At 57.3% G+C, this 19,591-nt stretch overlaps 1 protein-coding gene across 10 annotated transcripts in view; it reads right to left on the bottom strand.

Annotated features, from left to right (window-relative positions):
- MAST3 (microtubule associated serine/threonine kinase 3) overlaps nt 1-19,591 on the bottom strand; it is a 39,118-nt gene that overhangs the window by 3,711 nt on the left and 15,816 nt on the right. For 4 of the 10 annotated variants that reach the window (XM_034998613.1, XM_034998615.1, XM_034998617.1 and 1 more), the window contains 24 exons: nt 18,823-18,911; nt 18,671-18,743; nt 17,865-17,943; nt 17,258-17,418; nt 17,001-17,076; nt 16,502-16,711; nt 16,318-16,419; nt 15,930-16,062; nt 14,321-14,382; nt 13,840-13,925; nt 12,792-13,000; nt 11,978-12,116; nt 7,699-7,831; nt 7,305-7,470; nt 6,635-6,736; nt 5,834-5,956; nt 4,847-4,956; nt 3,810-3,946; nt 2,860-3,101; nt 2,153-2,359; nt 1,634-1,860; nt 1,051-1,173; nt 303-439; nt 13-194 (listed from right to left, as the gene is read on the bottom strand). In XM_034998613.1, the coding sequence (XP_034854504.1) occupies nt 13-194; nt 303-439; nt 1,051-1,173; nt 1,634-1,860; nt 2,153-2,359; nt 2,860-3,101; nt 3,810-3,946; nt 4,847-4,956; nt 5,834-5,956; nt 6,635-6,736; nt 7,305-7,470; nt 7,699-7,831; nt 11,978-12,116; nt 12,792-13,000; nt 13,840-13,925; nt 14,321-14,382; nt 15,930-16,062; nt 16,318-16,419; nt 16,502-16,711; nt 17,001-17,076; nt 17,258-17,418; nt 17,865-17,943; nt 18,671-18,743; nt 18,823-18,911 (3,308 nt within the window). Of the gene's footprint in view, nt 1-12; nt 195-302; nt 440-1,050; nt 1,174-1,633; nt 1,861-2,152; nt 2,360-2,859; nt 3,102-3,809; nt 3,947-4,846; nt 4,957-5,833; nt 5,957-6,634; nt 6,737-7,304; nt 7,471-7,698; nt 7,832-11,977; nt 12,117-12,791; nt 13,001-13,839; nt 13,926-14,320; nt 14,383-15,929; nt 16,063-16,317; nt 16,420-16,501; nt 16,712-17,000; nt 17,077-17,257; nt 17,419-17,864; nt 17,944-18,469; nt 18,491-18,670; nt 18,744-18,822; nt 18,912-19,591 lie in introns of all 10 variants that reach the window. The other 6 variants (XM_034998616.1, XM_034998610.1, XM_034998614.1 and 3 more) reach the window with 3 other exon arrangements.

The raw sequence follows: 19,591 nt of genomic DNA on the forward strand, positions 1-19,591 counted from the left end.
TGGCACACGTACCTGCTGGGGGATCAGGAGCTGGGCTGCGGCAAGGCGTGGTGGGGCTGGGGGAGAGGCTGTGGGTGGGTGACCCCGGGAGGCTTTCGCTGGATGACAGGGAGTGGTGGAGGCCGGAAGAGAAGCTGCGGCTGGTGTGTAGCACAGAGGACTGTTTTGAGATCTTCTTGAAGAGCGACTTCCGCCTGAGGGTGGGAAGCCCTGATGCTTCAGAACCCACGCCCCCAGTAGCCCGGGGAGCTGGCCCCCGGGTCCTCCACCAACACTCCGTGGAGGGCCCACCCGCCGCTCACCGGTCCTGTGTCTCCCGCCGGCGGCTCCGTTTGCTCCGGCGTGCCATGCGGCCCTTGGCCACATTCTTCCGGGCGGGGCCCACCTTGATGGAGGTGTTCTCCAGGGCGGTGGTCCGGAGGGCGATCTTGTTGCCGCTCTGCAGGAGGGATGGCGAGGGGTCACCTGGATGCCTCCCATCTAGGGAGCCACCCACCCATCCGCCTACCTCCTCATCCATCGAAGCCCCCGAGCCTATCTGCCCACTTCTCCCCTAATGACCCACCACCCGGTAGGCCAAAGGTACATGTCCGCCATCTGTCCGTCCGTGCAACGAGCTGCCCACCCACCCACCCACCCACCGGTCCTAGGAGCTATCCAAACAAGGCCCTGCCTCCTGGCCTGTGTCTGCCTCCCTACCGCCAGGCCTCAGCCCCGGAGGACGCCTGATCTGAGGAAGACGAAGACAGTACGGATATCCCCAGCCTCATACGGTCAGGGTGAGCCAGAGGGAGGGCCAAAAGTAGGGGAACCTGGGGGACTAAGAAGGAGGTACATCCTGGGCAGAGTGGAGGGGACATGCAAGGCCTGGAATTGGGCCCAGGTGTGGAAAGGTGTGGTTCCAGGGCGAGAACCTCAGCATCAGGGGCTGTCAGGGGGTCAGAGGAGCAAACCAGAGGGTAGGCAGTGGGGACAGATCGAGGGCCCTGAGGATGGACAGGGGATAGGGGTTCTGGGAGCCCCCAGGGTGGGCAGTGGTGGGCGCTGTACCTTCAGCAGCAGCTCCACGACATCCATGTGCACCAGCCCCAGGACTGACTCCCCGTTGATGTGGGTGATGAGGTCCCCGGCTCGCAGGCCCGCCTCCTGGGCGGGGCTTCCCTCCTCCACATTCTGGGGGTGAGGGTGGATGGTAGCGTCAGTGCTCTGAGGCCCCGCAGCTGGAGACCCCTTGCCAGCTGGGTCAGCCATGGGACCCCAACAAGCTGCTGCCTCCTGTGCTGTTTCCTTGACCTTGGGGGCTGTTCAGAGAGTGACTGGTGGGGCGGGAACAGGCCCTGGGCTGGGAGGAGGCAGGACGACACTCCCACTGTGCATCTGTGGGCAGGGGCTAGGAGCTTCATGCCCAGCTGAGGTCTCTAACCCTCTGTCCATCCCTGTCCATCTTGCCCAAGCCCCTCCCCCTAAGGAAGAGGGACCGCAAAGATCCAGGTGGCACCAGCCCCCTGCCCTGGGTGGGAGGGAGCTGCAGGCAATGAGACTAGAAAGTGCAGCTCCAACAGTGAAGCATCTTCCCAGGGGGAAGCCAGACTCAAACCAGGTCCTGCTCTTCCTGCTCACCAGACCAACCTACCCAGACAACGTGGTGCACGGTGTAGACATCGCTGTCGCCCATGTAGACGCGGATGGCCCGCAGGCTGAAGCCGTACTTCTTGCCTGAGCTGTGGATGACAATGGGGGGCCGCAGGCTGCCACACACGGGGGACGGGTCTCGGCTTGGAGAGGAGTCTCGGGACGATGGGTTTGAGGACAGCGAGCGTGGGGACAGAGGGCTCATGAGGGGGCCGCCGCTGCCGTCATCTGCAGGACCAGGGTTGGGAGGGGGTCACTCCCTGGCAGGGACTAGGGCCAGGAGGGCAGCCCCCCACCAAGCTGATCACTCTGGCTGCTTTCCTGTTGTTCCAATGCCCCCAGCACACCCCCCCCCCCCCCCGCCTGGCCTTTGCACATGCAGTGCCCTCTGCCGGGAATGCCAGTCCCCCAGCTCTCCCTGGGGCTAGCCGCTTCCCCCGTCCCGTGGCACGGCCCCAACCCAGGGGTCAAAACAGACATGGACAGACAGGCGAAGACAAGGCTGGGCCACGCGCGGTACCGGCTGTGATGATGAGGGACAGGGCGGACACTGAGGCAGACTTGGGCACGCGGCCCCCGCTGGGGGACACCCGAGACTTCTCGGGAGCTGGGTCCCTTGAGCCCCCAAGGCGGCGGCCCCGACCAGCATCCAGGGCCCGCGGTGTCGAGTGTCGCGCACCAGTGCTGTTGCTTCGTAGGCGTGCGTGGCTGAGGGCGGCTGTGTCGGCTAGGGGTCAGCAAGGTTGGCGGTCAGCCTGGCCGCTCTCGCCACCCCGCCCCCTGCCCTCGGGAGGCAAAGCCCCTTCCTCCCTGGTCAGCGTGTACACCGTTCAGCCTCCTCCTGGCCTTTCTTCAGGCAGTTCCCCCTTCCTACACTTGCTTCCTGCCCTGCTCTCCCTGGAAAGCTCCACTCTTCAAGTCCCCTCCTCTAAGAAGCCTTCCCCCACCCCTCAGACCCCTACACCCCTCTCAGAGCTCCCCAACCTCATCCCCTTCTCCGGTCCCATCCTGACCCCATGAAGCTGGGGGTATCATCCCTAGACTGGGAGTAACACTGAGGCCTGAGGCCTCTCTGGAGCCCTGGCCTCTCCTATCTTAAGGCATTTGTTAGACAAGCAAATGGTCTCTCTGTAGAGCTCCTACTCAGCCTTCAAACCCCATCTCAAATAGTCCCTCCTCTGGGAAACTTTCTACAATACGATCCCTCCCATCCGGGACCTCACCTACCAGAAAGGCTTGAGGGCTTGGGCATCACTGGGGTGGCTGCTGGGGGTGGATCAGGCTCCCCCAGAATGAAGATGGGCCTCTTGGGGCCTGCAGAGGCTGGGCTGGCTCCCTCATCCTCTGATGAGAAGGCAAACTTGGGCATTGTGTCCAGGATAATAGTATTCAAGAGAGATGGGCTAGGGCCCCGCTCAGGCTGGGAAGATGACTGGCAGGAAGAACCAGAGGATGTCCAGGACCTCAGTCTGCAGCAGAGGAGAGCCAAAGTCACACTTGCCAGGTATCCTCGCCCCAGGACACCCAGTCACCCCTAGTGGCCATATTTTAACTCTCAGCTTAGAAACAGGTAATTTGTAAATGCGGGGTGAATTCCCTCAGCATGCTCGGTCCTGTCTGCCCAGAGAATTTCTGTCTGTCTTTTATTATTATTTTTTTAAAGATTTTATTTATTTATTTGACAGAGACGCAAGCAGGGGGAGTGGGAGAGGGAGAAGCAGACTTCCCACTGAGCAGGGAGCCTGACATGGGGCTCAATCCCAGGACCCCGGGATCATGACCTGAGCCGAAGGCAGATGCTTAACTGACTGAGCCACCCAGGCGCCCCTCTGTCTGTCTTTTAAAAACCCAGCTTCCAACACCCCTCCGTTAGCAGACATTGATTATTTTTCTGTTGAGTCTGGTGTTTGAAGAATGAACAGGAGTTCGTCAGCAAAGGGTATTCTGGAACAGGGCAAGCAAAAGTCTAGCAGTATGACCGCGCAGTTGCTCTATGCTCGGTGTGGTCTGGGGCACAAAGCCAGGGGGCCACGTTGGCGGGGCTCTGACACGCCAGCCCACGCGTTTGATCCTTTCCGACTGGGCCACGGGAAGCTCTCTCCAGCATTAGACCTTGTGGTCCCCCCCTCCCGGCAGGCTTGGTGGCTGGATCTGCGCACGCTCCCCAGCCCACCTACCGGATCTCCACGCTCAAGCGGCGGCCGGACTCGCCCTCACCGCTGCGCTCCCACCCTTCCTCCCGGTCCTCACTGAAGCTCCGCTCGGCGAAGGTTGGGGTGGGCTGGGCGGCCAGGAACTCGGAGCTGCTATAGACCTGGCAGCAACAGAATATAACGATAAGGACACGGAGACAGGCGGCCACACCCCTGGGGAAGAGCCGGCTTAGTTGAATGCTTCCTATAAGCCCGATGCTTCCTTGTGAGTCATTTCCTTCTATCCATGCTCGCCACATCCCTAAGAACAGAAGAGTCTTTAGCCCACTGTACAGATGGAGAAACTGAGGCTCAGAGGGCCCTGGCTACCAACGGGGCCACAGCCGGGGTTCCTGCTGCTGATCAGGATGCTCTGCGTGGGTCTCAGGCCCGCCAGCAGCACAGAAGGTTTTTTTCATCCAATTATAAACGAAGGAAGGCGCTTAAGCTGGTGAGGCTCTAAAGTAAGCAGTGAGAGAGCAGCACTGTTCACAAGCACCTCAACACAGGCACACCCCGAATGTCCATCGATGGAGGGGTAAACACAGTGTGGCCCATCCACGCAACGGAATAGCACTTGGCCATAAAGAGGAACCAAGCTCTGACACGGGTCGAAGACGTCGTGCTGAGCGCAAGAGATCAGACATGAAAGACCACATGTTGTATGATTCCACTTAGGTGAAAGATCCAGAATAGGCAAATCCAGAGACAGAAAGCAGATTGGTGGTTGCCAGGGGCCAGGGGAGGGGGGCAGGGGAGTGACTGCTCGTGGGGGCGGGGGTGATGGAAAGGTTCTAGAGCTAGACAGAGGTGATGGGTGTCCAACATTCTGAATGTACTAAATGGCGCTGAACTGTACAGTTTAAAATGGCTAGTGTGGTACATTTTATATGTATTCTTACCACAATAATAATTAAAAAAAAAAAAAGGTAGAAGAACACCCCACCCCCCGCCCCCCACCCCCCGCAGTGAACATCTTGCGGGTTTCCTGAGTGCTAGCTGTGTCTAGGCCCCGGGCCCACCTTGCTGAAGCGGTGGGAACAAGACGAGAACTGAGGGATCTCTGTGGATGACTCCTCGTCATTGGTCTCCTCATCCTCTGAGCCCAGGTGGCGGTAACGTTCCGAACGTGCTGGGGAGGGAAAGGCACGTGCAGCCCACCTGATGCCCACAGGCGGCCGCAAGGGCTGTGGGGTGATGTGGGAAGGGCGTCCCAGGCGGGGAGACACTGTCAGGGCAAAGGCATCGAGGTGGGACCATGGCTGGTGTATTTAGGGACCATAGGAGGCTTGAGTTGCAGAGTGAGTACCTGGCAATAAACAACCCAGCTGCATCCCTACGATCTACAGGATCGTGGGTGGGAATTCTTGTGTCTGACCCTCAGTCTTCTCACCCCTGAGATGGGTCACCCAAGAAGTAGGTAATACTGGGCATCTTAAAAGGATGCTCCCCATTTTACAGAAGAGGAAACAGATGCTCAGAGAGGACCTCTGACATGCCCAAGAGCACACAGCAAGGTCTGGAGGAGGTGCTGGAAACCGAGGGCATTTCATCTGCTTGGCTGGAGCCCCAAGTGGGCAGAGGAAGACTTGTCTGAGCCCACCCACAGTGTTGGAGGGGCTCCCCCCACAAAGCCCAGCAAAGCGCCCCACCCTTCTGTGTGACAGACAGGGCTCTGTGCCTGGTCAAGGTTGGACACTCAGGAGGCTGAACCTGCTAGGGATGCCAGGCCAGGGTCTGCCACACTCAGCGCCTCGGTTTCCCCTCCTGCAATCCAGAAGGATGCCGTGGCCTCCTGACCCCGGATGCACAGGAAACCAGCCGGGGGGGTGGGGGGGGGGGGGGGGGGGGGCAGCTACCAACAGACATGCTCTGATTTCTCAGAAAGCTCAGGAAGTCAGAAGCTCTAGGCTCAGGGCGAGGCAGTTGGGTGGAGACCCTGGCAGACACCCCACACCGTCTCAGGCAAATGTGGGACAGCAGAGTCCGCCCCCTTGACCCCTACTTACTGTCAAAGTAGCTGGTGTCGTCCTCAGCTTCAAGCTGTGGCACAAACTCAGCTTTGTGTCGCAGAAGCCCGGCCCAGTCCAGTGTCCAGAAGAAGGGGTGCTGCTTTACCTCGTGGGTGCCACCTACGGACATGCCCAGCTCAGCCCTGCAGCCCCCCGTCCCCACTGTCCCCTGGGTCAACTAGGAGCCCAAACTTGGCCAACACAGAACCATAAAGATGGCGAGGGGAGCAGCTGCTGTTTCAGCGTCTGAGGAGGGACGGAGCCGGGGCTAGAACCCAGGCCCTGCTCTTGCCTCTGCTGGATTCTGAGATCCCACCACCCGGAGAAACCCCAGAGCCCTAGGAGGGCTTCCTTCCCAGGCCTTTTCCATGCATTTCTACTCCATGGAGTAGACTGCGTGAAGGTATCCTGTTCCCCAGCCTGAGCCCTTGTGGTCCTCTCCAGTGGCTAGGCTTCATCATGAACGTGACCTGTAGTGGCTGGGTAATGGGGTGCTGCCATGGGTATTGAGTCTCAGTCCCTTAACCATTAATTAGGTGGCTAAGGAAATCGGAACAGTGGGATCCACTGGGCTGGGCCTTTGAGGACCTGAGGACACAGCCCATGATGACCTTGCAGGCTCCCATACTCAGCCTCAGTGCCCCTTGTCTGCATCAGACCCAGCTACCTGTTAGCTCCTGGTGAACTCCTATGTATCCTTCAAAACCCCAGCCCCAAGCCTCCCTCCTCTATGTAGTCTCTCGAGTTATTGCTTCCCCAGTCCCCATCCCACCCCCCTGCCCGCCCCCCATCACATACCAGTGCCCAGACGGTCCAGTGGGCTCTGTCGGAGCAGCCTGGTGATGAGGTCTTGGGCATCAGCTGGGAGGGCCTCATCCCCTTCTGGCCACATGATCTCATCTAAAATGAGGAGAGGGGAAAAAAAATTAAATTAAATTAAATTAATAAAATGAAATAAAATAGGAGGGGGAGTGAGAGGGTGAGGATAGCCCTTCATAGCACCTCCGACCACCTCCCCTCACTCACTGCACACCAAGCCATCGGCCTCCTCTGTTCCTTCAACACGCCAGGCTCAGTCCCACCTACAGCCTTTGCTCCGGCTGTACCCCTCCACCAGGGCCGTACCCCTCTTCTACTTCTGTGGCCCCCTCTTCTACTTCTGTGGCTCCCTCTTGCTCCTTCAGGCTTTGCTCACACTGTCACCTCAGCGAGGCCTCCGTGACCCCCTATTTAAGGCAGCCCCCACCACATCTGGTACCCCATCCTCTCCCCTCTTCCTGCTTTTTTTCCTTGGCATTTTTTTGTATCTGATGTTCGGTAATTTGCTTCTTGATCTCCCTCACTGTCTGTCTTGCCCTTGGCCACGTCCCCAGTGTCCGGTTGGGGCTAGGCACCCTGTAGGGGGGCTGCTGCCCAGAGCCCCAGTGGGGCCAAGACTTGAACCGCGGCCATGGTGGGGGAAACGCACCACTGACCACCTGGCCAAAGAGTTCCTCGGGGGTATCTCCGAAGAAAGGCACACAGCCCACCAGGAATTCATAGAGGACAACACCCATGGCCCACCAGTCCACCGGCTTCCCGTAGCCCTGGCGGAAGATCACCTCGGGCGCGATGTACTCAGGCGTCCCGCACACCTGGGTCAGGCAGAATGGGGAAAAGGAGGATGGCCTCCAACTCCAGAGAGGCCACGGGAGAGATGGAGAGGTCAAGGCCAGGCTGGGCACAGGGGTGGAGAGAATTATGGGGGAGGGGGAGCAGTTTATCTTCTCCTTTGTGCTGCAAAATCTCCCCAGGTCCTGAGGGTCAGGATCCAGACAGAGGGAGGTGGTCCCGCACCCACGGCCCCCTGCCCACCCGCACACCTGCTTGTCCACGAACTCCCGGGTGTCCTTCTCGATGTGGCCCTCGTAGAGGTTGGTGGCCATGCTCATGAGCCCAATCTTGGACAGGCCAAAGTCGGTCAGCTTGATGTGGCCAAGTGAGGTGATGAGTAGGCTGTGGGCGGGTGGGTGGTGCACTCAGGGCCGGGGGCCCGAGGTGCCTGGCCGCTCATGCCACCCCAGAACTCGGTGCCACCCCAGGTGGGCTGAGGTCCAGCCAGGGCAGCTTCACTCCCCGGAGGGGGTCTGAAAGAGCTTCCTGAACACAGGCACATTATCACAAGAACCAGTAGGTCTTGGGCGGTATTTCAAATCTGGCAAACATCTTGGTGCACCTACTGGATGCGTCCGCTGTCGCTGCTGAGCACCAACTGTATACTCCACTGTTCAAATACAAATTTCCTGAGAATCACTCCGTCTCCCAACTGTGTGTTAAAACGTCTGAACACCTACTGGGTGGATCTAAAATACATGTTTGTACATGTGTCCATTCTTTTTAACAAACTAGACGCTTTGCAAGCACTTATTGTTTACATTCCCTGTTGAACAATGAACATACTTTGAGCATCTGCCTATATACAGAAATCTTTCTGTGCACCTCATGAGGAGACCCACTTTTAAAAACTTGGACGCCTACCATGTACCCTGCTTTTCAAGTTTTCCCATCAGCTTAAGTACATACATGTTTTGCTAGGTGATAGAACCACATGGACCATCTTTATAAAGTCACATTTTTTTTTTTTAAGGTTTTATTTATTTGACAGAGAGAGACACACTGAGAGAGGGAACACAAGCAGGGGGAGCGGGAGAGGGAGAAGCAGGCTTCCCGCGGAGCAGGGAGCCCAATGCGGGGCTCGATCCCAGGACCCCGGGATCATGACCTGAGCCGAAGGCAGTCGCTTAACGACTGAGCCACCCAGGTGCCCCATAAAGTCACATTTTTATGTACCTCCTGGTACACGGGCTGCTTCATTTCTAGAGAACTCACTGTGTATATCCAAGCTGTTTGATAAACCCTTTATTTGGCACATCCTGTATACCTCGACTCTATAAAAAAAATAATTCTGTGCACCTACTATGTGCAGCCACTATTTTTAAAAATAAGAGACGTTTCTTGAGCAACTACTGCATACATCAACTGAGGAAAACCATTTGGGTGTAGCCCCCAGGTGCAGTTAAAACCAAGGGCTTGGGGTGCCTGGGTGGCTCAGTCGGTTAAGCGTCTGCCTTCGGCTCAGGTCATGGTCCCAGGGTCCTGGGATCGAGCCCCGCGTTGGGCTCCCTGCTCTGCAGGAAGCCTGCTTCTCCCTCTCCCACTCCGCCTGCTTGTGTTCCCTCTCTCGCTATCTCTCTCTCTGTCAAATAAATAAATAAAATCTTAAAAAAAAAACAAACAAACAAGGGCTTGGGGTGCCTGGGTGGCTCAGTCGGTTAAGCAGTCTGCCTTCGGCTCAGGTCATGGTCCCAGGGTCCTGGGATCGAGCCCCGCCTCAGGCTCCCTGCTCAGCGGGAAGCCTGATTTTCCCTCTGCTGCTCCCCCTGCTTGTGTTCCCTGTCTCACTGTGTCTCACTGTCAAATAAATAAATAAAATCTTTAAAAAAAACAAAATAAAAATAAAATAAAATTTAAAAAAATATCAAAAACCAAGGGCTTAGGCAGCCCTGGGGCCATCGACTGTTAAGACAACCAATACTTCTGGAGTTCCTATGGGCACATGCCTGTCTAAAAAACGTTCACCTCTTGAATACCGACTATATGAGCTATTTAAGAAAAATGTTTTCCTTCTTAGAAATGAAATGCTATGATGCCGGGGATATGCTTCAAATGACCCATCCTGGGGGGAGCGGGGAGCTGGAAGTGGGAGCAAGCAGGACTGGGTGAGTGTTGGAAGCTGCAGGATCAGGATAGATGTGGGGAGTAGACGGCGGGGGCACTGGACCCTTCTGTTCTGGGCTGAACTGTGTATCCCCAAATTCTCATGTGGAAGTCCTCACCCCCAGGAACTACAAATATGACCTAATTTTTTTTTTTTAAAGATTTTATTTATTTATTTGAGAGAGAGAATGAGATAGAGAGCATGAGAGCGGGGAGGGTCAGAGAGAGAAGCAGACTCCCTGCTGATCAGGGAGCCCGACGTGGGACTCGATCCCGGGACTCCAGGATCATGACCTGAGCCGAAGGCAGTCGCTTGACCAACTGAGCCACCCAGGCGCCCTGACCTAATTTGGAGGGACGATGGTCATGTGACTAGTTAAATGAGGACGTCCTAGAACATAGTGGTCCCTCATTCAATAGGACTGGTGTCCTTATGACAAGGGGACATGTGGACACAGACATGCAGAGGGAGGACACCACGTGAAGGCCGGAGTGATGCTGCCACGAGCCATGAAATCACCAGAAGCTGGGGGAGAGACCTGAAAGAGATCCTTCCCTGGCACCTCCAGAGGCAGCCGTGCTGATACCTTGATCTTGGACTTCTGGCCTCCAGGACTGTGAGAATACACTTCTGTGGCTTCAGCTGCCTAGTCCGTGCTACTTTGCTCTGATGGCCCTAGCAAGTGAATGCACCTTCTCTTGACTTCGGGATGTATTTGAAATCTTCCAAAGTGAAAAAAAATTTTTTTTTTCTCGAGCACCTGTTATGTGTGCCCACGTCCCTGAGCCCTCTGGGGCTGGACACTTGCCTGAGCCTTTTTGCAGATGAGGGTCCCGAGCCTGGGAGGGGCGGGTCCTGCTTTGGGGTTTAACCTGACACGCTCGGGAGACCCCACCCCACTCTAGGATGATCCACAGAGTTCTGCTGGGCACAGGGCATCCTTAGGGTGTTGAACACAGAGGTCCAGGGATACAACAGGTGCCAAATACACACTTTATCTTCTGAGTTGCTGGCAAACTACGAGATGCCCTGGAAACAGGCAGGGCTCTTAACGCTTCTGTTCACACCTCCACCGAGCAAGTATCTTCATCTGAGAAAGGGACAGTAGGTGCTCCGTGTTGCTCTCAAAACAAAAACTTTAATACAAAGGCAGCTGAAGTGTTCTGCGCCTGGCACACAGCCATCGCCTAATAACTGTTCCTCTAATCACCTTATACAAAGCTGGTGCCCCATGAGTTTACGCACCAGATTTAAAAAAATGTGCTTTATAAATCCAAAGGGGTCATCACTGTGAGAGGAGTTAGTCATACTGCCATCTGGGTTCCTGAAAACGAGCACATGTCTAGGTATACAGCAGCTGCCAAATACACATCTGCTTTGTTTTCTAAGCTACTCACAAACTGCAAGATGCCTGAAAACACGCAGGCTCTTGACATTTCTGTTCACACCTCCACGAGGCCAGAACCCGAGAAACTTGAGGTTCTTGCCTGGTATCCACAGGGCACGTGATATAAGAACAGCCCCTGGGGGCACCTGGGTGGCTCAGTTATTAAGCGTCTGCCTTCGGCTCAGGTCATGGTCCCAGGGTCCTGGGATCGAGCCCCGCATCGGGCTCCCTGCTCGGCGGGAAGCCTGCTTCTCCCTCTCCCACTCCCCCTGCTTGTGTTCCCTCTCTTGCTGTCTCTCTCTCTGTCAAATAAATAAATAAAATCTTTAAAAAAAAAAAAAAAAGAACAGCCCCTGGCTCTATGAATAGCAGGTGCTCAATTAATGCAGGCAAGAATGCCTTGCAAATTATGTAGGGGTTACAAAGCATAAAGGATTATTCACACATGTGTCTTACAGTCACCCATAGAGGACCCGGCATGCAGCAGGTGCTTCTTAGGTGCTAGAGTAAAATAAACCTCCTGAGGCTCTCAATAAACACGTTCTCTTCCTTTCTTGCCTGCACGAACATACAACAGGTGCTCAAGACATGCACGGTCCCTTCCTTCACATGTAAGGTCTTGCAAAGGGCATATCCCTGCTCCCAGTATACAGATGGTGCCTCCTAAGTGCACGTTCTCTCCCCTTGGAGCAGCAGCTCTGTGAGTGCACAGTCCCTTCCCCTGTGTATTTTGTGCATCCTAAAGGGCACATTCTCTTTGCCTGGCAGCCCCTCCATAAATGGACTATCCTTCCCTTGCATACAACAGGTGCCTACTAAGTACCTGATCTCCTCTGTACACACCAGGTGCCCAGCATTGCCACTGTTCTGTGTCTTCCTGTCACCAGGGGCCCCAGGGGCCAGCAGAATCCAGACAGGCGGGGCTCTGCGAAGCCCCACACCCCAATCAGAGGCGCTGCTCCCCCCTTCTCCCGCCCCAAGGCCCCAGGCTGCTCACTTGTCAGGCTTGAGGTCACGGTGCACAATGCCATAGTTGTGTAAGTATTCGAGTGCCAGCACCGTCTCGGCGAAGTACATGCGGGCCATGTCCACGGGCAGTGGGCCCATGTTCTTCAGGAGCGTGGCACAGTCGCCGCCTGTGGGGGGCGCAGATGCATTCACAGAGGCCCTGGGCTCTATAGCCTCGCCCTGGGGCTTCCAGGACCACTCAACCTCCTGCAAAACCTCCCCAGTCTGTACTGAAACAAGGTGGGGAACCAAGTGGGGCAGGAGGGAGGGCAGATCTCGACTCCTGATTCTCCCCCTGGAAGGACAGCAGCTCCGTAAGGGCACAGTCCCTTACCCTGTACACAGCTGGTGCCTCCTAAGTGCTCGTTCCCTCTCCTTGCATAGAAGCACCACGATCAACACACACCGCTGCACTCACCTGAAGGGCCTGCTCATTCTTAAACAGCAAACTTGCTCCCACAACTCCTCTTCCTGGCCCCCAACCATCCTGGCCCTTCCAACCCCCACCTCCCTCCCTTCCCTGCTCTTACTTCTGGCCTTCAGGCCTCTGCTCACTAGTACCCCCTGCCAAAGGTGTCCATCCTTATCCTATCCCCCAGGGTCCTATTCTCACACTCCTCTTTAGCTCCCTCAGCCCCAACCCCGCAGGATGGGCCCCTACACCACAGACTGAGGGTCCCCCAAGGCAGGCCGGGACCCCTTGGAGGACAGAGCAGACCCCAGCTTGGTCAAAGGATGGACTATCTTTTGGGTAGAGGGTGAGCTCCCCGTCACCGTAGGCATACAAGCCCTCGAGACCGCACCTTCCACATACTCCATGACCATACACAAGTGGCGCCGGGTCTCGAAGGAGCAGAACATGCTGACCACAAATGGGTTCTCGGCAAAGGTGAGGATGTCACGCTCCACAAAGACCTGCTGGATCTGGTTGCGAAGAATCAGGTTCTGCTTGTTGATCTTCTTGATGGCAAAGCGCTGCCGTGTGTCTCGGTGCCGCACCAGGTAGACAGCCCTGGGGGAGCCGGGGTCACTGAGGCTGGACACTGAGCCCCCGCAGGCAGTGGGGCCTGGCCTGGGCCCAGAACCCAACCAGCCAGGCCTTTGCCCTTGCTGTGCCCTACATCCGGGACACCCTTTCTCCTTCCCCAGCCCCTCTCCAAAAGCAGCCCCCCTATGGGTCTAAGCTGCCCCTCCCTGGTGTCACATCGAGAAGCCAAAGATGGCCCCTAGGTTACTTCTTCACAGTAGATGAAGACCCTTTAGCTCAAAAGCCCCCCGGCACCAGGCTCAAATTGCTTTATGTAGAGGTGAAATGAGCAGATTTTGAACCTTTTAGAGCTTGCCAAGTTTATCTAGTAAAACTGCCTCGAACTGACTAGCTATCTGTAAGATAAACCCTGGGGGCTATGAAGACCCCAAGCTGCTACTGCCTTTCGGAGCTGTCTGACCCAGACTCCTGGCCACCCTGCTGAGTGACATCACCTAGACGCATAAGCCCCCTCTCTAGTCCCCCCGCTGGATAGTCTTATGCTGTGCAGGACTCCCCCTCCCACCCCACCTCCACGCAAATCCATCAAAGTGGCACTAAGATAATGCTCACTGCATGCCCCTGCTGCCGCACGGCCATCTTTTTCCTTGCGTGGTCCCGAAATACCTACAACTCCCTGTACTTGGGGCAGGTAACGGCCTAGACCATGGATGAGGCTGTCTGAGGCCCTGGCCTGGCCGTACCGCATCTCTACTTCCCTCATCAGGCCTCAGTTTCCTATCTCCACACTCAGGGGCCACCTGGACCTCAGTCATCCCCTTGGGCATCTGAGAAATGGGTCTATGGGGGACCCGAGGACTTACCCGTAGGCCCCGTTGCTAATGAGTTTGATGGTCTCGAAGTCGTTCTCACATGGCTTCCTCCGTGATGGGCCGATGAGGGCACGGCTCTAGGGGGCAAGAAGGGGTCAGGGTCCTGCCCCACCTCAGAGTAGGCCAGGCTCTCCCTTCCCTCGAGTCCCAACCACTGGGCCTCGCGTCTGATGCTACTTCCTCCTTCCAAATTTCTCCAGCTCAGCTTCTGAGTTCCTGAGCTTTGGCTCAAGCCATGTTTTCCTTCCAGAAAACTCCTATACATCCTCCCAAACTCCCCTTTCCGGTGCCCCCTCCAGTCTGCAACCACCATGGCAGGGTAGTCTCACTTGCCTTTACCTTCTCCCTAAAGTCTGGCATTAATAAGCACCTAGTATATGCAAAACCTCAACAAACCCAGCCCCTCCCATGGCCTCCTGGTCTACCTTGAAAAGAACAAGACAGGTGGGAGCATCACAGCTCTGTGACTTACCTCCGGGGACTCAGGTGCTGGAGGCTGTCCTTCCTCTTCCAGGTGACTCAGAGGCACCATCTCTGTAAGACAAGGGAGGAGCCTCAAATGGGGCCTCCATGCCCTGCCCCTCGATCCCCCAGAGATTTCCCACGGCTTCCAAGGCTCATCCTGGGCTGGGGACATGGTGCCTCCCTGACCAGTTCCCATGATACCATCATTGAGCCCCTACGATGTCCAGGTCTTGGCCAAACCCAGGAGACCAGACTAAGCAATGGCTGAGGAACCTTCTAGAAGGACCAGTGGGAAGCCCAGCCTCTGAATGGCACAGCTGTCATCCTGGCTCCAAGCCTTGGGCCTGTTAACACAGGCTGTGACATGGGCCCTCTGGGTTTTGGCTCCGAATATCCTCCTCAGCTTAGGGTGTGGCCCAGAGGGAGCCCCCCCTGCCCCCTGCAATTTTCTGGCCCTAGGGCTTGGCAGAGGGGTGGTCCCGAGTGAGCGGTTGATGAACATGAACCATGATGATGGCAATAAAGACAGAGTCTCACAGTCACGGGACAGGGCTGGGATGGGACAGTGGAGTCTCACGGGCGAAGGAGGCCTGGGTTTGAATGCAGCCCCTTTCACTCTGTGGGTTCCCCCAGGGGGGCACTGGATAGATGATCTGCCCCATAGTCTCAGCTGCCAACTGCCTGGCCACTTTCTGCCTCCTCTGACCCTGGGGCCACCCACAGCGCCACCTGCATTATCTCCACTGGATAGCCGAATACAGCCGTGGCCACACAGCAAATCTGTAAGTGGTCTGGCCTTGGGCCCACTGAGGTCTGAACCCCTGTTCAACCTCATCTACCCAGAGCCTCAGTCTTCCCAGCTTTAAATGGGGACAATGGCAGCTCGGTCCCAGGGTTAACACAGCAATGACGCTGGGTAGACACTGGCCCCAGCGCAAAGCCCTGCCAACCCCATCGCCTCCTCCCGGCTTCCCTCCTTCCTTGGCTCTAGCCACACCCCTCCTCCCGCTGTTCTGCCCACGCACCAGGCATGGTTCCACCGCAGGGCCTTTGCGTTCACCCTTCCCCCTGCCTGGTTCACTGCCTCTCTTCCCCAGATCTGTACCTGGTCACCTCTCCATCCGCCAGCACTCAGCTTACACATCGACCTTTCACCAGAGCCGCCTGTGACCACACCTGGACGAGGCCAGGTCGATGCTCCCCGAGTACCACATCTCAGTTCTCCTGCCTCAGCTGTCTGAGGGGAGTTCTTGACCAGCCTGGTCCAGCCCACGGGTCACCCTGTCTGACTCCGAGTCTACCTCCTGGGCCACAGTCAGATGACATCAGGCAAGTATTTCATGAGATAATAGCAATGCTATTGCTCATGGTAGCTCCCTGGTCCATCTTAACTCGGCATCGGAGGCCCCAGCAGGTCGGAGGGTCTGGCGTGTGGCTGCCTGCCGCAGGAACCCCAGCGCACCTTCCCACAGTGCGCCCTGCAGGTGGCCGAGGGCAGGGCCCCAGAGAGACGAAGGACAGTATGGCAGCTGTGAAGTCAACGGGCTTGGGTTCGAATCACAGCTCTGCCCCAGCCTCTCCTTGGGTTTTCTCTTTCCACTCCCCTGTCAGCTCACCCTCGAGGGGGTCCTTAGCCAGGCCCAGCTGCCCGATGATGTACTGCGGCAGGTCCGTCTTGATGCCCTGGCCCTCTCGGGCCTGGCCCTCGGCAGCCTCCAGCAGGTGATAAAACTCCTCGGGGTCAAACTCCTGGGGGTGCAGAGAGGCTGGTCAGCCGGGGCTCAGTCTCACCTGCAGGCCTTGGCACATGCTGTTCCCTCTGTCCAGAGCAGCCCGAGGGGCGGCTCCAGCTCTCCCCCCCGAGTCTCAGCGCCTGACCCTTCCCTGGGGAAAGAAGCCCAGCCCAGCCTGGAGGTGCCCTGTGTGCCTCTCAAACCTCTACCCCAGGGGCACTGTCTCCTGTACCTTGGCAGGACCGTCACCCGGCCGTGTGTGGAGACTCACCAGGCACTCAAGGAGCCTCGCTGGCCTCGAGATGATGATGAGCAGCTTCCGGACAAGCTGGACGATGAAGCCGACCTCCTCACTGTCCGAGCGCTCGTGGGCCTGGGGGCAGTGCTAGTGTCACTTGCAGGTCCTGGGCCCTGGCCTGCCCGGGGACCCCTACACCTCCCCCACTCCCACGCACATCTTGCAGCAGCCTCTCCAGCTTCTCCTGCATCTCCAGGAAGTAACGGGAGGTGACGAGCGCCTCTCCAGACTTGGCCAGGCAGTCGCGGGCCAGCTCGATGATCTGGTGGTGGATGAAGCCCAGGACGCCATCGGCCAGTGCCAGCCGGGCACCGGGCGCAAACGCAGCCAGGAACTCCTGCAGACGGCCTTCCATCTGTGCCGTAGCCTGGGCAGGGTGGACGGGGCAACCTGGTCATTGGAGGGGGTTGGGGAGCAACACACAGATGGGGGCAAGAGACACAGCTGCAGGGAAAGACGTGGCGATGGGGTCAGAGAACTGGGGGGAGGGGAGAAGCAATATGCCTAGGTTGGGGGGGGGCGGTGGTTTGAGACAGAGAGATAGGGACAGACAGAAATGGGACAGAGGGGGATATAGAGCCAAGAAGACAGAATGCCACGGAGGGACAACAACATGGAGGGGAGTTAGGGCTGGTCCAGCCATCGGCACTGCCCACCTTGGGGAACCTCTCCCGGTACACATGATTCATCATGACGATTTCATTGTCGAAGGTCCCTGTTGTGCGTCCTGGGCTGCGGGGGGGTGGACGACACACAGTCAGCTTGTGACATGGAACCAGAGACCCAGTCCAGGGGAGGGTCAAGGATCAGAGGCCAGGCTTGGACAGGGTCAGGGACAGACATAGAGGAAGAGCCACAATGTGGGCCCCAAAGCCGGCCCAGGGAGGGGCTGGGGTCAGAGGTCAAGACCCACCTGAGGCTGCGGGAACGGGGGCGAAGGTGGGGTGAGCGGTTGCCGCCCTCCTCGTCAGCCACGCTCTCTGAGCTGCGGAAATGCTTGGACAGGAAGCATAGTTCATCCGGCGTCGGTTGGAAAGGAAGCTGGTGGAGGCGCTCCCGGGAGGATGAGCTCGACTGGCAGGAGGGGGTATCAGGGCCACGAGTTCACAGTCAGCGCCAAAGCCAGAACCCCAGCATTACCTGTCGAGGCCTAGGCTGCCTGCTGGTCACTGGATGGTAATACACTCCTGCCTGGCTCCTATGCATCCCTCAAAACCCTAGCTCTGATGCCCCCTCCTCCAGCAAGCCTCCCTGCCTGCACCCTAGGCAACCCCAAGACTCCCTCTGGCCAGGCACTAACCCCGTGGGACAAGGATGTCTGTGTCCTCCAGACTGGGGGCTCCTTGGGACTGAAGCTGGGTCTTTTCAGGGACCCATACATTGCCCAGAATGGGGCACAAAGGGGGCAGCCAGGATGTTGGCTGACTGGACAACTATCCAACACCTTGATAAAAACCAAAGACGTGTCCCGCCCCACCTCGCACCCGCCTGTCTGCTGGCCAAGGTGGGACTGTGGGTACCGAGACGGTGGAGCTGGGCGTGTTGGTTCCATAGCCAGAAGATGGGAGGGATGCAAGGGACCATCTTCTGCCGTCAGCCCTAGAGAGGAGAACCAGAATAGTTGGAAGGAAGGCACGGCCCCCAGGGTTTGTGGGGACTAAAGACAGATACCATGGCTGGCAGATTCTGGCCCCGTTGGAGGAAGAATCTTCTGAAAAGGCTGAGAACAGAGATTCAAGGTGAACAAGTCTGCTATGTGTTTTCTCCTCATCCTTCAGACATCTCCTCTGGGAAGTCCTCCCTGACCCAGCTGCCAATGCATACCCCATCAAACTCCGACTTCTCTGAGTTGCAGCTGCTGGGATACATGCTGATCACCCCCACCAGATTGAGGACTCCCCAAAGGCCAGAGTCCAGCTTCCCCTTCCTCGGCCCCCAGCATAGGGTATGGCCCATGGTAAGTACTGAATAAATGTTACAGAGTGAATGAGTGACATTTAAGCGTCCCGATACACAACAGGTCCTTCACCAGCTGTTATTAAGTGAATTCATGACTTTTAGTGAGTTAATAGTTTTTAGACTGAAAGGCGTGCCCTCCTCCTCCCCAAGGGCTCCCTGAAATTACCTGTCCACGCGCGGGATGTGGCTGCAGAAGGCCGTGCATGTTTGCCAGGGGCAGAAGCCAGAGGGAGAGACCACCACGGGGCAGGGGATAGGGAAGGTGAAAAAGTGAATGAGGAGGCAGGCCCAGCCACCAAGCACATGCCCCTGCCTGTCCCCTCACCAGCTGTGCTAACACCATCCCTCAAAGCCAGTGACCACTCACCTTCGGGCAAAGGGGAAGTTCACAGCAGACGCGGCTGAGAAGTTCCGAGGACTATCCAGGGGGCTGTTGCCTGCTGGGGAGGAGGCGGGGGACACTGAGTCAGAGGGGGTAAAGACAGGACGCCGCCCCTGCATGCTTGTTCCCGCACTCACCTGTGGGGACGGAGAGCGGAGACAGGGGCCGGGAAAGGGTCGGTGAGGGCGTTCCTACCACGAGGCTTTTGCGGTTCCCACTGCGGCAGCTGTCGGGAGAGGCGGGGACGGAGTCAGGCGCTGGCCCAGGCCTCCGGGCTCAGAGGACCACGTGCCCAGGCCAGAGCACACATATGGCCACACATACGGCTTTGGGGCAGGACGAGAAGCTAGGTGTGACCACTGCCACTCTGGCCCCAGCTGGATGCCCACACGGCCCCAAGCTCAGCCTTTGAGGCCTGGGATAGCCATTTTTGACAAATATTACCTATTATTAAGATTACGGTGGTTATTATTGGTGGTGGCACCAGGCACTTCCGGCCTCCTGATGGACCCTGCCCATGTCCAGGAGCTCCTGGCTCACCTTCTCACGCTTCTGTGTTCACGATCCCACCCCCACACCTTTGCCTATACCGTGCCCACTGCCAGGAGCACTGACAAATAAGGCCAAGGGTGGAGAAGACCCTGGAGCCCACTGGGAATTGAGGCAGGTCCCCACTCCATCCCATGCAACCCTTCCCAGGCCCATGGCCCCAAATGTCTTGGCAACCCTCCTCCGCCGGATCCCCCCAAAATGCCAACATGACCCTTAAAAACCCTCAAGTCAGCATCTTGCAGCTAGGTCCCATCCGACTTAACTTTTGCCCAGGCATTTCCCTCCCTCCATCCCAGTTCCCTTCTTCCAGACCGCCCCCCCAACCCAGGCCACCCCCACCCTGGCCCAGCCTCT

Source organism: Mirounga leonina, unplaced genomic scaffold, assembly GCF_011800145.1.
Source record: "Mirounga leonina isolate KUSES-001 unplaced genomic scaffold, KU_Mleo_1.0 Mir_94, whole genome shotgun sequence".
Lineage (NCBI taxonomy): Eukaryota > Metazoa > Chordata > Mammalia > Carnivora > Phocidae > Mirounga > Mirounga leonina.